Source organism: Cupressus sempervirens, chromosome 3 (genome assembly GCF_028749045.1).
Source record: "Cupressus sempervirens isolate cs-2001-9-10 chromosome 3, ASM2874904v1, whole genome shotgun sequence".
Classification (NCBI taxonomy): Eukaryota; Viridiplantae; Streptophyta; class Pinopsida; order Cupressales; family Cupressaceae; genus Cupressus; species Cupressus sempervirens.
In genome coordinates this window covers 33,380,442-33,396,134 of record NC_143120.1, presented here as the reverse complement: position 1 = coordinate 33,396,134, position 15,693 = coordinate 33,380,442, and the positions used below count along the sequence as shown (strand labels likewise).

General features: G+C 33.5%; 1 protein-coding gene across 2 annotated transcripts in view; it reads right to left on the bottom strand.

Moving 5' to 3' along the window:
• The window catches only part of POP2 (Pyridoxal phosphate (PLP)-dependent transferases superfamily protein), a 269,455-nt gene that overhangs the window by 86,280 nt on the left and 167,482 nt on the right, over nt 1-15,693 (bottom strand). For both annotated transcript variants that reach the window (XM_089818181.1, XM_089818182.1), the window contains exons 16-17: nt 4,446-4,536; nt 4,165-4,243 (exon numbers count right to left, since the gene is read on the bottom strand). In XM_089818181.1, coding sequence (XP_089674307.1) covers nt 4,165-4,243; nt 4,446-4,536 — 170 coding nt within the window. The remainder of the gene's footprint in view (nt 1-4,164; nt 4,244-4,445; nt 4,537-15,693) is intronic.

Sequence of the window (15,693 nt, the reverse complement as noted above, 5' to 3'; positions counted from 1 at the left end):
TACTTTGAAACTTCCAAAAGCCACACACTTATTTGGTGTAAGCAACTAAGGTATTTAAACTGTCTGCTATTTCCTTTCAGTCCATTCAAGGTAATGTGAGCATGGTACTTTATTGAAACGAGCACTTTACATATGCATGTTGATGCACTATTCTCCATCTTCTATGCTAATGTTGATCAGCTAATAATTGCTCTTGTTTGTCAATGCAACTTAGAACTATCTGTGCTGCTTTAACTATATAGATTGGTTTTCATTACTTAGTGTCCGACACACTTTCTTTGATTCGATAGGCCTTTGTTTCAAACAAAGCTGGTAGCCTTGCTTAACTCTTCTTCTTCTTTGAGTCTTCTCCAAAGGGAATCTCAGAATTCTTTACTCTGATTTATCTTGAAAGTTTACCACTTCACAAATATTTGCTTCTTAAATCTTATCCGAGTCCTTTAAATGTTGGGCCTTTTTCTTTGACCATCATATGTTGCTCAAACCATCAGTCATTCTGCACATATTTGCCATCTTTGTAGTTTGCTTGAATTTACAGGAGTAAAAGCCAGTGTTCCAGACACTGATACATATTTCCTGAAGGTTTCCACATTTTTTTATCTGGGCATACGTTCTGAGTATGTATGAACTTCATCATATTTTCTGAGTTTTTTGGGTGTGGATAATATGCCTTTTGCCTCAAAATTCCATTCCTGGAAATGAGGACTACTGCTATATTGTGAGCTCAAGACTTTGAGATGGCCAATGGTCAGGAAAAATGCTGGAACAATGAGCATATATTACAATTTTCAGAATGATTATGAAATAAGAGTAAAATTCCAAATGATAGTGGCCATTTAAACAAATACTGTGACTATCTCAGATTTAGGACACTTCAGCAGGTCGCCTTTGCTGATTGAAGAAGCATTATAAAACTATCTACAACCCTTCATTATACCACAACTTCAAAGTGATTAAAAACAGATGACAAATACTGCTTGTACCCTGTCACAGCAAATTTCTCTTCAATCACATCCCGGCCTTGGTTGTTGAAAAGATCCCCAGACCTGTACATTTCAAGCCATTGAATATGAAGATTCTCCCCCTGGCATGACATTTGGGAATTTGAATATTGCAAAAATGTAGAATTCCATCAGGGTGTATTCAGTATTTCATTGAAACAATCTATTAATATTAAGAAATATATATTACAAAACTTTGAAAAAATAAAACAATTGCAAAGCGTGAAGTTGTGCATCAATATTCAAATTAGAAGCCAGGTTGGGGTTCTTACATTAAAAGAAAATGATTAAGATTTCTGAAAAGAAGTAACCTTTGGAATTGAAAAGACAATTCCTTTTTTGATGAGATATAAAGAGAATATCATATCATTGGCAAAAGTAAGTGGTGGAGAAAAGGAAGAAAGAGTATTAAAGAGCAGAGCAATTGATAATAAGAGAATTGTGATATAAATCATACATTATAAAGTACAGAAAGTGATTGAATAAGGAATTGGAGTGGCTGCAGTAGGTGTGTGAAAAGTGGTATAAAGAAGAATTAAAAATAATAATAAAATATATAAAATCGGATTATAATCTGATTTATATATATGAGTACATGGAATGCAATGAAAAGAAAAGAGATTAATGTATAACTGGATTATAACAAAAAGAAATATCTGTTCAGATTTCTTATAAATATTGAGATATAGTGTCGGGCATGTAATCTTTGGGGTCACTTCGCGAGGGACTGTACTACGAAGGAGATGCCACAGCTACTGTGCAGATGGTGTGGTCCAGGGGACCATGAAGATTCAAAATGTCCAAAGCAAAGCGTAAATTTATTAAGTATTGAAACAAGTAATGAGAACGTGTTGGCAATCACGTGGGAGTAGGCGAGGAAGGCAAAATATCCAAATGCAGAAGAAGAGGAGAGGTTACAAAAAGCCCGAACAGAGATAGAGAAGCAGATGAGAGCGGAGAAGTCACAAGTAAAAGACACTGCTGAAACTTTGAAAAGAAACTTGGCGGAACAAGACATGGTGAAACAGATAATGCAAATGGAAGTACCAATTAAATTAAATGATCTTTTTCTCACCATGCCACAGTTGTGTACGGCTATCATAAATATGACACCGTCCCCGAGAGTGACAAAGGAAGCAAAGGATAGTAAGGAAACAGCCACGGCAGCAGCAACAGATCCGATGTTACTAGCACTTACTACAGGTAGACATCCAGCAGTGGTGGAGATGGGCATTCTGAGTACGGTGCTAACAGATACAATAGTAGATGGAGGATCGGTAGTGAACGTGATGCCGGAAGATATCTGGAAAAAACTTGGACAACCAACACTATGGCAGATCAACATGGGATAAAACCCTTGGGCACTCTAATGGCGCAGCCAGTAACAATTGGGACACAACCATTTTACTGGATTTTGTAGTTATTCCATTAAAGAGAAGAGGGTACGACGCCATCCTAGGACGGGGGTGGCTGGTGCAAGCTAAGGTAAAGCATGATTGGAAAAGGAATACCCTGTCAATGGAGAAGGGAGGTAAGAGATTTATAATCGATTTGCATACACAAATGGTAGGAGAAGAAGCCGTGTTGTCGGACTCAGAAGGCAGTGGCGAGAGTGATGACGAAGGGAAAAAGAGGATGAAACTAGATGATGAAGGGGTGCTGAGAATAGGAGGGTCAACTGATATGTGTGCTTATATGAATAAAGTATCTGTTCTATGTTACATTCTAACCTATTAATGCGATAAGTATCCATTTACCCTGTATGGTAAACACAATGGTTGTGCAAACTAAATCTGATCTCAGCCTTCTTGGTTTCATGATGTTTAATCATTTCTTCTTTCTAAGTCAGGTCCGAGCAACTTCATTGTTCTGCTCTTCATTTTCTCATTTCCTTTCTGCTATCGTCACTTCGATGACATTGGTAATACCTTTTCAATTTTAACTTTTGTGGTGTAAAATCTTCCATTGGCCATGTCCAGTTTAAGGAAGAGTCGTTTCTATGAAGCTGTCAAGTGCTTTGCTACATGCCATTATTGTATTTCTGTGTGGTGTGATTTTAGTCAGAATTCATCATGTGCCATTATGAATCGAGTTTATCTTCATTGTGTTAGAACTATGGATTCTAGCATTTTGGTTATTGACTCTCTTTGTATTTTAAGCGTTGTCATTAACCCAGCTGTTCCATATTGTGTTCAAGCTACGAGTTGTACACCATATTCTCGTTCCTACTGAATGGGTGCTTCTACATGGTGCAGTTATTGACGTGCTCCTAAAAGGGTATTTGAATCTGTGATCAGTTTGTGGATATCAAGTCTGCAACAAAAGTTGTGCCAATATTTGCCAGTTGGGAGTACAAGAAGGAATTAGGTCTGTTTGTGAGGAGTGCCAAGTAGGTTGGGAAGATACAAGTCTTGTGAGTTATTGTTGGTCTGTATATGCCATTTCCACATGGTCTAGGGTGTCTCGAGTTGGATGAAAGTTTTGAAACCCTAATGCATTATTGGAGAGTTGTGACCCTGTAGGGCCATTGGTCCATCTTGGAAGACTCTTGAACTTTTAAAGTATCAGAGTGGAATTCGTTTGGGAATCCAAAACTGAGACGAGTCTATGTTCAAATTCAGTCATGATATGCCAAAGGTCTATCTTTGTGAAGAGGTCTCCCTAATATGATTTCTTTGAGTCTTGAGGAAGGAATGAATCCTTTTGTTGTGAAATATCATATCAATAGTCTAGTTGTTAATCCCTGCTCTGCATCAGGCTCCTACTACATGAAGTTATCATGACTACTGCATGTGATGCAGGCTAACAACAAAAATGAAAAATGACAATAGAAAAACATAGATTTATTTACACACAATCTCATGCTGCTTAGCTGCCACTTTCATTTTTGGGGGTTACAAAGTCCATCTTGAAAGTTAACTTACTGTATATTTTCCTTGCAACATAGGCTAACTAATAATGTCCAAAATCTGATGTTCCAATAAAGCTTTTCTTGGACAATTTAGGTATGGGCTACTAATTTAGAAAACCAATGTATCAGATCAAAATGACTAAATGCATTTGAAAGGGGTAAAATGAAATTTACTTTTCATTTGAATCCCTCCTCTTTGTTTCCCAAATCTATTGTATAATTAATTAATAAAAGAGCAAAAGGAAAGCTTACCCCACTCAGGTGGGAAGATGTCATTGGGTGACTTATTATCCGTAAATTCTATTCCCATGATAAGTCCTGTTCCACGTATCTGCATTTAAAGAAAATTATTACTGTTAGTTCTTTTATGGGGCATTTGATCCTTATGGTGGTTTATTATATTTTTTTCTAAGTGTGATATAATACCCATTATGAAAATTTACAATCATTATAAACTTATGGATTAATTATTATATGGTATTAAAAAACTAAAATAACTGCAAATGAAAATGCTCTGTAAGTTTTTTACACACCTCTCCCACAATAGGGCTCTCTGCCAACGCCCTCATGCCATTTTGGAATAGGGGTGATATGCTATGTACATAATCAGCAATGTTTCTTTCCCTATATCCAAAAAAGCCAAATAGAGAATTAAAAACTCCTTGATCCTCTTCTTTTAAATGATCTAGTAAATAATAAATTCCATTGTTATTATATATGATCTATTAATTCAAGAACTTCACAAGAATTTGACACTTTCCTCTCTCTTCTATTAGCATTTGCAAAAAGAAAAATTGTATAGTTCACTGTAACAAGAATAAAAGAAAGAAATAATTGAGATCACTCTTTTAAGGAATTTGCCCAATTACAAATGATACAATAGAGTACAGAAACATGGCAATGAAAACAAGCATATTGTATAGATACACAAGGAATGCTAAGTCTGTAGCTTTAATCATGAAATTTGCATAAGCCAGTTTCCCATTTGATTTTGTGCCTATTTTGATGTTATGTCTCAATGCATGTACATACCAACAAATGGCCCATATTGTGCAAAGTTAAACTCATTGTTTTAGATTCCTATATATTCATCTTATTCACCTATTTATCACATTTCCACATGCAGCTACCTTCATTCAGTCACTTGTCACCTTGACTTGACCATTATTCCATTCCATACAAGTCTGCAAATTCGGGAGCAAACTTGTAGTTGCAAATTTGTCCTTCACTAATTTAAAATTCAACGTTCATACTTCATTGATTGGATTCCTTCACCCTCCTATTTTGAGTCAACTGAAAACACATTTGACATGATTTGATGTCATGATAAGCTTAAACACATTCAATGCACTCATTCTCAATCCTCATCATCCAAGAATCCTCTCAAGCATTTGAAAGATCATGCTAGAGAGAAATTCGTAGCCACACATTTTGATTTGGTGCAATAAAAGGGTAAACAGTGTGCATCATAGGCACTTTACTCTTTTTTATATTGTTCAACTTCAAGGAGTTCATCAATGTGCAATAGCCTTGTGGCTTTGTCATACAACAAACCTACTTAATTTATCATTAACATCACAAAGCCAAACTTTCAAACAAGGAATAAAAAGCAAAATACTCTACATCGGATATCATGTCAAGTTGCAAAACAAGACTCCACAAATTGCCACAATTTGCATCAAACTTGTAAAAGTGTCCTTTAAAAGGGCAAGAATCAACCAAAAATTTACTAGTGGTCCACTAAAGAAGAAGCATTGCTTTCAAATCTGACCTTAGGTTGATTCTAGACTCTTGCTCATTTGGCACCACCCTTTGGTTATCAAGCAAAGCATCATCCTTCAATGTTATTCAATTTCAAGGCACTATTATCAATTCTCCAATGCTCAATACACATTTAATTAATCTAGATGACCATGCTTATTTGCTTGTATCAATTCAAATAACCTAGACTTTACCTCAATAAACATTATTTTTCATTACAATAGTATATGGTCTCAATTCAGCATATATAATTATCTAAAAAAATGAGTAAAGAATGCCTCTTTACGTATAAATAGATACCTCCTTCGGTACAAATAGATATTGTTATTGAAACCGACTATTGTGATTTAAATAGATACATAAATAATTAAGTATGATGATAATATTTATATAACGTATGATATATATATAATTTTTTATATTATTTTTTATTTTTTATGGGTAATGCGCTGAAGCCAAGATTATTATTATTATTTGTTAAACTTGAGTAAACTCGAACCCAAGACCTCATAGATAAGAGGCCCACAACTTTTCTTGGTGTTATAGGCTTTTGCTTATTCAATATTTATATTATTACAACATGAATATTATATTATGTATTAAATTTATATTCATATTTTTTACGATAGGTAAAAGGCCACGAGGCTCAAGATTGTGTTTAGATTTACAAAACTATCTCAATTGGGCACCAAAGATCAGAGATGGATATGTATCCTTGGTGTAGCCCTTACATAAATATCTTAGAGTAACTAAACCAATTGTAGCACCTATTTTTTATTTCCGAATTTATAAATTTGCTCTTGATACTTGTAAATATAACCTGAAAATTAAACTTGGCTATGACCAAGTTGTTAGAATGAAAAGAAGTATGCTTCATAATAATAAAATGGAACTTATCTCCTATTAAATTTAATTTTAAAATCAAATAGTATATAAGGAAAAGTTTTGAATAATCGAAAATATGTCACTTATTAACATTAAACTTCCATAATATCAACTAAATTTAACATGTTTATTTGGACACTAAAAGTTCTAAACCAATTCCGCTTCAAGAACAAGTGTCTAACTTATCATATTAACTTGTCTTATTGGAATCTCTTCTCCATTTATTCCTTCGTTAGCAAGATTATTTGTTGCTCTATTACTTTCCCTATAAATATGTTTTATGATTGTTTCTTTGAATTGATCAATGATGGCTAGGGCATATTCAAGCTTAGAATTAAGGATGCAGTTTAGGGCCTCTCTTTTTCTTAACGCATTTAGGATAATTTGTGGGTTTTCTTCGATAACTAATTTGTTAATACCTATCCCTCTACTTAGAGTTAAGCCTTCTATAAGGGCCTCTAATTCCACTAAGTTATTAGACATTAATCCTAAAGATACGGCACACTTAGGCCTGATTTGTTATCTGAACAAATTATACATCTTAAGCCTTTTGATCCTAGATTACCTCTAGAGGCCCCATCAAAATTTAAATTTAACCATCCTGTAGGAGGAGGTTCCCATTTACATTCTTTCCTAGCGATCATGTTTGATTTTGTGTATATCATTGGTGAATTAATTAGTTTAAACCAATTTTTACACATATCTGCATTCGAGTCTGAAAAGGAACCTTCCTCCTTTTATGAATTTCTAAGATTATTGTTAGCTACTTCAATAATACAAGCCTCCAATTTATTAAAAATGGATGTTGGATCCATCTTTTCTTACATAAAATTCTTCTATTCCTTTCTTTCCATAATTCCCATAGGAGTATGGAAGGGGATATTTTCCATAAATTACCATAAACCTTAGAACAACCATGTTTTGGCCAACTTTTTAAAAAAAATGGTTATCAGGGAACGTGGTTTGCCAAATTAATTTCTTACATAACCAATACCACTAATTCTTAGCAAAGCGACACTCATAAAGCAAGTGTTCAGATTCTTTTTCGCAAAGTAGGCATCTAGATGGTCCTTCAAAACTATTAAAGCATGTAGCTTTCGTCTCACATTACTGTGATTAGCACACACACACACATATATATTTGTACAACAGTATGATGAACATACTATTATACATATATGCATAAATGCTATATGTAACCAATGCAGAGTAGAAACCAATGATATATATTTCTGAGATCATTTAAGGCATGATCGAAACATATTATGATTCCTTTGGTATTTAGATCTCTTTTGATCTACACTTTATATCAGGGCGCAGATCTTAATGATTAGTATTACATTGTATTACTAGTGTTAAGTTCGTAACAAATCGTGAATGATTAGTTACTTCTAAATAGGTGTAAGGATGAACGTCCATGTCTCCATTCGGAGACAAGGCCATTCATCCCCACACCCGTCCACTCAATATATATACCTGATCTGCTCAAGTAAACAAAGCATCAAAATCTATTAATGCAAGCATATCAAAGGGTCAAAGGACATTCTGAGTTCAAGAATATTATTTTCTTTGTTATTTCTGCACTAACTTCTACAGATTTGGGAGCGAATCAATCCATTGTCAATAGTGTTCATACCTACAATAAAATTGTGCATCAGTTTACCATCGAATTTGAAATTTGGTAAGACACTTTACATGGTATCAGAGCCTTGTTAAGGAGAGATCTCATTAAGTTTAAGAGATCAGATTGCACATTAAATTGCAGTCTATCTTTTCTCTACAAGATGACAAACATGTTAAGATTCGAACACCACCTTGCAAGTGTTGATAACTTCAAATCTTGGAAACTTCGTATAATGATGTTATTAAAAGAAAACAAATTGGAATCTTTTGTAAGAGAAGATAAGGAAGAACCTAAAGATGATCCAGAGAAAACATTATGGATCAAGAATAATGAGAAGGCCATGAAGACAATCATGGATGTTGTTTGAGATCACATAGTGCCTATTGTGGCAAAACATGCAACAACATATTGCATGTTTCAAGCTCTTGAAAACGCATTCATAATAAATAACACTGGCAAAAAACTTGCTCTTAAAAGACAAATGAATAATATCAACATGAATAAAGGAGAAACTGTAAATGCTTTCTTCATGAGAATCACAAATTCGAGAGATCAATTATTTGCAGTCAGTTATGAGATTGGCAACCAAATACCATTAGGACTTCCAAATTCTCGAGACTCTTTTGTACAAGGTATACGTGCTAGATCTAAAATCTCAAAACTAGATCGATTAAGATCTAATTGTCTTCAAGAAGAATCGAGATTAATGATTAAAGGAAAACATAAAACCTTAGATGAAGACATTCAAGTTCTTAACACAAACTCTCATAAGAAGGGAAAGAAGAAGAAGAACAAAAGGAAAAGAAACTTTCATGAAAATGGACAGTCTAAACAAAAGAAAGACTTGTCCAAAATTCAATGTTTCAGATGTGATCTATATGGACATTATGCGATAAATTGTCCCGATCGATCTAAACCTCAAGCATCATTTGCCAAATCTAATAAATCAATGACACATGAATCTGAGAAATATGCCTTCTATTTAGCATTGTCCAGTCAAATATCAACCAAATCTAACACTTGGATAGTTGATAGCGGATCTTCAAGACACATCACTAGATATTAAGATAACATAGAAATCATACAAATAGAAACAGATGAAGAAGTTACAACTGGTGATAATTCTGCACATTTCGTAAAAGGGATTGGGACCTGCACCATCAAATTGAAATTTGGAAATTCTATTCAGCTTTCTTGAGTTCTTTATGTACCAAGTATTAAAAGGAATTTAATATCCATATCTGCACTTGAAGATGATGGTTATAGAATTGCATTCATGGAAGTTAAGGTACTAGCTTGGCCTAAGAATTCAACCATAAAAAAGGCTCTGACAATAGGGGTACGACAAGGACTATTATATGAGCTATGCACTAAGACAAACTTTGCACTTCTGCATGAGATTTGGGATTCAAACGAAATATGGAATAGAAGATTAGGTCATATCAACTTTCATGCCCTAACATCTATGGAAAAGTTAGTAACCAAAATGCCCAAATTAAGCCATATTTACAATAAATCCTGTAAAGGTTGTGCCTTAGGGAAAAACACTAAAAAGTCATTCCCTCATAGTTTGAGCAAAACTAAAGATGTGTTGGAACTAGTGCACTCTGACATATGTGGACCCATGTCTTTAAAATCTATAGGATGGTTCCTGTACTATGTGATATTTGTTGATGATTTTTCAAGGAAGACATGGATATACTTCCTTAAGAACAAAGAATCTGAAGAGATTCTTTCTAAGTTTAAAGAATTCAAAACAATCGTTGAAAACTCCTCAAGAAAGAAAATTAAAGTTTTGAGAACAAATAATGGGAAAGAGTACACTTGAATTCTTATTGGTTTTAGTGAAATAGTAAAAGGATATAGAGTCTACATACCTGGACAGAAACAAAAAGAACTCAGCAGAGATGTCATTTTTGAAGAAGATATTGCTTTCAAAAGAGCCAAGACTTCTGATGAACTAGATACAATTGACTTATCCCAAGAAGAGGCTCTTGCTGCAAAGATTTAGAGGGAGTACCCTGAAGAGATTTCAAATGAAACTGAGATCCTTCCTAAGACTCAAGAAGAGAGTCTTGATCATTCTAAAAGGCCACTCTGGGGCAAGGAAAATTATATAGGAAGGAGATGGATTTGTAGCACTTTCAGGGACTTTCCAAGAAAGCAAAAGACCTAGAAAATTGACATGCAATGATTTCATGTGTGAGAGTCCAAACCCTGAACCTTCAAGTGCTTCAAAAGAACTTAAACATCAAGCTTGGAAAGATGCAATGGTGGAAGAGTATCAATTGATACTAAAAATGATGTTCGGGATATAGTTCCTAGACCTAAGGGAAAATCTATTGTTTCTTCAAAATGGCTCTTCAAAGTTAAGTATGTTGCAGATGGTAGCACTGAAAAACATAAAACTTATTTTGTAGCTAGAGGTTTTTCTCAAGAGGAAGGAATCGACTTTGAAGAAACTTTTGCACCAGTTGCCAAGTATATCTCAGTTAGAGCTATAATAGCCATTGTAGTAGCCAAAGTATGCTAATTCTAATCATTTATGTTGATGACCTTCTAATTATTGGAAAAGAACATCTCATTAATCAGTTTAAGAAAGACTTGGCTTCTGAATTTGAAATGAAGGACTTAGGAATTCTTCATTACTTCCTTTGTTTGGAAGTGCGTCAGAAGTCTAGGAATATCTTTCTGCATTGAAAGAAGTATATGATTGATGTTTTGAAAAAAATTTGGAATGTGGCACTGTTGACCTATGTCTACACCCATGGAAACCAACTTACACAAGCTAAAGGAAGCAAGTGTTGAATCTAGACTAGTTGATCCCACTTTATACAGACAAATAATTGGGTCTCTGATGTATCTTGTAAGTACTCAACTTGATATTTGCTATGCTGTGAATGCATTAAGTCAATTCATGTGTGAATCTCGTGAGATTCATCTTGTTGCTTTGGAGCATATATTAAGGTATCTCCAAGGGACTATTGGGTATGAACTTAAATATGAGAATACCAGCTTGGAGTTACATGGATATACTGATTCTGATTAGGCTGGAAGTGTAAAAGACTGGAAGAGCACATTAGGATGTTGTTTCAGCTTGAGATCAGCCATGATCTTTGGGATCTATAGAAAGCAAGCTTCAATTGCTTAGAGTTCTACTGAGGCAAAGTATATTGCAGCAACAATGGGAGCTAGACAAGCAATGTGGCTTCAAAAGTTGCTTTCTAACTTATTCTGTGAGCCTATGAAACCTACCACTATTCACTATGATAACCAAAGTTAGATCAAGTTATCTGTAAATCCGATATTTCATGATAGATCCAAGCATATAGAAATTCCTTACCACTACGTAAGAGACATAGTGGAAAGAAGAGCTATTCAGTTGGAATATATTAATACAAGTGATCAAACAACTGACATTCCGACCAAGGCTCTTCCTAGAGTGAAGGTTAATCATTTCAAAAAGAAACTTGGTTTGGTTGAAATGTAAGTTTATGAGATTGAGTCTCAACTTTGTAAATTTGTATTATTTTAATAAAGATGTTTAAAGTGTAAACTCTTTTGTCATATTTGTGATTCTATGACTCACGGGCCTACCCTATGTACATTATTAAAAGGTGACAATCTTTTATAATGAAATGCTGATTCTAATAATATAAGGTGATGACTTTATAATTATTAGATTACTATCATGATGAATATCATGTGACTTGATATTCATGAAAAAACATGATAGTAAAAGAAGCATGTCAATGGATATCATCTAACTTGATATCTGTTGAAGATCAATATGTTCAAACTCATGGTGGATATTATGTGACATAATATCTATAGATATACCATGATCTTTTCTGGTAGATATTATGAGACTTGTTATCTACGTGCACACCATAACTAGAAAGAATATCATGAGACTTGATTTTCTTAAATATATCTAAAGGATATTACTTTTCAAATAAGAACTTCTATATATGCACTTTGTCTTCCCTAGCTAAGAGGGAGTGTTAAAGCATGTAGCTTCAGTTTGACATTACTATGATCAACATATATATATGTATATATGTACAATAGTATGATGCACATATATATATATACCTGTTGTATGTAACCAATGCACAATAGAAACCGATGATATATATTTTCTGAGTTCATTTAAGGCATGATTTAAACGTATTCTGATTCCTTTGTGATCTGATTAGGATCTAGGACTATTAGAAAGGAATGCTTAACATAATTACATAAAGTTAATTCAAAGCATTAATTAGTGAATTAACATAAATTAAATGCTTAAATGAATAAAACATATAAAATTTATAAATTGAAAGAAAGAGAGTAGAGAGATAGAAGGAAAAACACAAATTGATAACGGAGTTCGTCCGCTGGTCGAACTACATTTTCGGGTCCCTGACCGATCCGATTAGCTCCAAGAATCAATTACAAGTGTTTACAAGATAATTCCCTTCAAGTACAACAGCATTACAATATTCTGATGTACAAGACTGACAACAAAATCCCAACGCATTCTCTCCTTCTCATCACCTAAATGCCTTACTAAGGCCTACAACCAACAATTAAATACATAAAATTAGCCAAAATAGGCTAAAACAAATTATTACAAAAATGATCCCTCCATAATCATCCTCATCTTCATATTTACCCCGTAGTGAATTTTGGTTATGATTTCATGTTAAAATAAGGGGTTTGTTTTTAATAATTAACCTTATTTGAATGAGGTTGGCGGAAAACCTATCATTCAAATAGAATAGAACCCCACCATGAAATCATAAACTCTAAATGGCGCAGTGGAGGGGCCTTAATATTAGGAGGCCAGTGCTCAGGGGTTCAACCCCCACCGGCCTCAATCCCCCATTTGGCAGCTTTGTTGCATTTAAATAGCACGTCCCTCCTTTGTTTAGCAAATACCAACATGTGGTGTAGTAGCCATTTTGGAAGATTTGTTGGCAAGGGGTTGTGGGTTCGGATCCCATGAAGAAAATTTGCCAACCACTTTTCAAGGTGCCTCCTCATCATGCTGACATCATGATGATGTCATCAATAATTATTTTTTTCCTCAAACTTCAAAATGCCATAACTTTTACTTTTGAACTCCAATTTCACCCGTTCAAGTTGTGTTAAAGTCAGAATTGTGAACACTTTGTAATGATGTTGATTCTTGGAGCACTGGGGACATTTTAATTTTCACTGATTTTTATCCCCTAGAATACTTTGGTATTTAGATCTCTTTCCATCTACACTTTATATTGGGCCACAGATCTTAATGATTGGTATTACATTGTTTTACTAGTGTTAAGTTCGTAACAAATCATGAACGATTAGTTACTTCCAAATAGGTATAAGGATGAATGTCCATGTCTCCATTCGGAGACATGACCATTCATCTCCAATTTTTCAAAAATTGTATCCTAAGATTTACTTTTTCTAATGTTGTTTTAAAGTTGAATACCAAGGTATTTGCATGGAAAGGTTTTGATTCTGAATTCCATTATTTTACAAATTTCTCTCCACTTCCTCTTTGGTATTAAAAAAGAAAATCTTTGATTTGTTAACGTTTACTTTTTGACTTGATGCTTCCATATAATTATTTATTATTTGCTTAAAATTTTGAGCTTCTTCCAAAGTTCTTTCTCTTGGTAGAATTTTATCATCTGCAAATTGTTGATGTTTTATTTTAGGGACCTCCTCAGTTACTATGATTCCTCTAATTTTCATTTCAGATTGAGCCTTTATTATAACTCTACCAAAAGCTTCTACCATAATAATGAAGAGAAAAGGTGATATAGGATTCCCTTATCTTATTCCTCTAGATATGCTAAAAACACTTTCAGGGATACCATTTATGAGATGGGAGATTTTTAGTGTAGAAATGCAATTATATATTAAATTGATTCATTGACAAGAGAATCCAAAAGTTTTGCGTGGTTTACATAAGAATCTCCAATCCAATTTATCGAAGGCTTTTTGGATATCTAAATTCATTAGGATACAAGATTCCTTATTCATTTGTACTGAATGAATTAATTCTTGGATTATAATAATACCATCGAGAATTAACCTATTAGGAACAAAACATGTTTGTTCCTCTCAAATGAGCTTTGGTAGTACTTTTTAAAGTCGGTTGGCTAGTGCTTTTGAGAGTATTTTGTAGATTGTATTACACAAGGCCATGGGCCTAAAATCTCTTGAATCCATATCTTCAATTTTCTTTGGAATTAAAGCAAGGAATCTAATGTTAATTTCAATTAGAAGGGATCTAGAATTCCTAGTTGCCTCAATAGCCTTCCAAAGGTCGTCTCTCAGAATATCCCAACATTTTTGAAAGATAAAGGCTTGAAAGCCATCAAAGCCCAAAGATTTATTAGGATTAAGTTGTTCTTTGGTAAATTTCTTATTTAAGTTTTTATTATCTTCTGCAGTTATTATATTTGGAATAGATCCTAACATCTTATCCTGGGCTATTAAATTTGATGATTCAAAATTATTAAGGATATATACATAATAATTCACAATGGTTTTTGCTATCTCATTTGGATTTTCAATTACCCTTCTTGAATTATCTTTTATTTTTGTTATCTATTAATATTTCTCCTATAATAGTACTATTATGAAAGAATTTTGTATTTCTATCACCTTCTAACAACCATGTTTCTCTTGATTTTTGTTTCCAAAATATTTCTTCTTTTGCTAGGATATTTTCTTGTTTAGCTAGAAGTTCTTTTTCTTTGATAAATTTTCATTATCCATTCCTTCCCTAATAATTTCTTCATTTAAGTTTTTCAATTCTTCTTCATTGTCTATTTTTCTTTAAATATGTTATAATAATGATCTTTATCCTATTTATTTATTTGTTCTTTTAATATTTCAATTTGTCTATGAAACAAAACATCCTTGATCCTTCAAATTTCTCTTCCTGCCACCATTGATATATTATTAAGAAATTATTTATCTACAAACCACATTTTTTCACACTTAAATGAATTTCTTGATGATTTTTGTGATTCACCTATTTCTAGTCTAACTAGATGGTGATTAGATCCTGCATTTGGGAGAATGATTGTATTGAGAGGATGATTAAAAGATATTAAATTTCCTTTAAAAATAAATCTATCTAATCTTTCTACTATATTATAGAAGCCATCTTGTTTATTATTCCATGCGAAGACCACATTAGATTTTGGAAAGTCAATAAGGTTAATCTTTTGCGAACCATGATTTGAAATCTAATGTAATAACTCTCAACAAGTGATAGCTTAATTCAACATCAATTTTTCTTCACAAAATTAATGGTTTGACATTTTGTCTAACACCTTGCATGAAATCTCTATTTCGATGTCTTTTATCATTAGATCACTTCCGCTTGCTTGTAATGGTTCAAATTTAGTTTAGATGTCCAAACAAAGAAGCTTAAGTACAAATGCCATCTTTTCTTACCATTCAAATACATACTACATGTGATTTCAGCCTGTGATACGTACATCTACAGCTAGTAGACA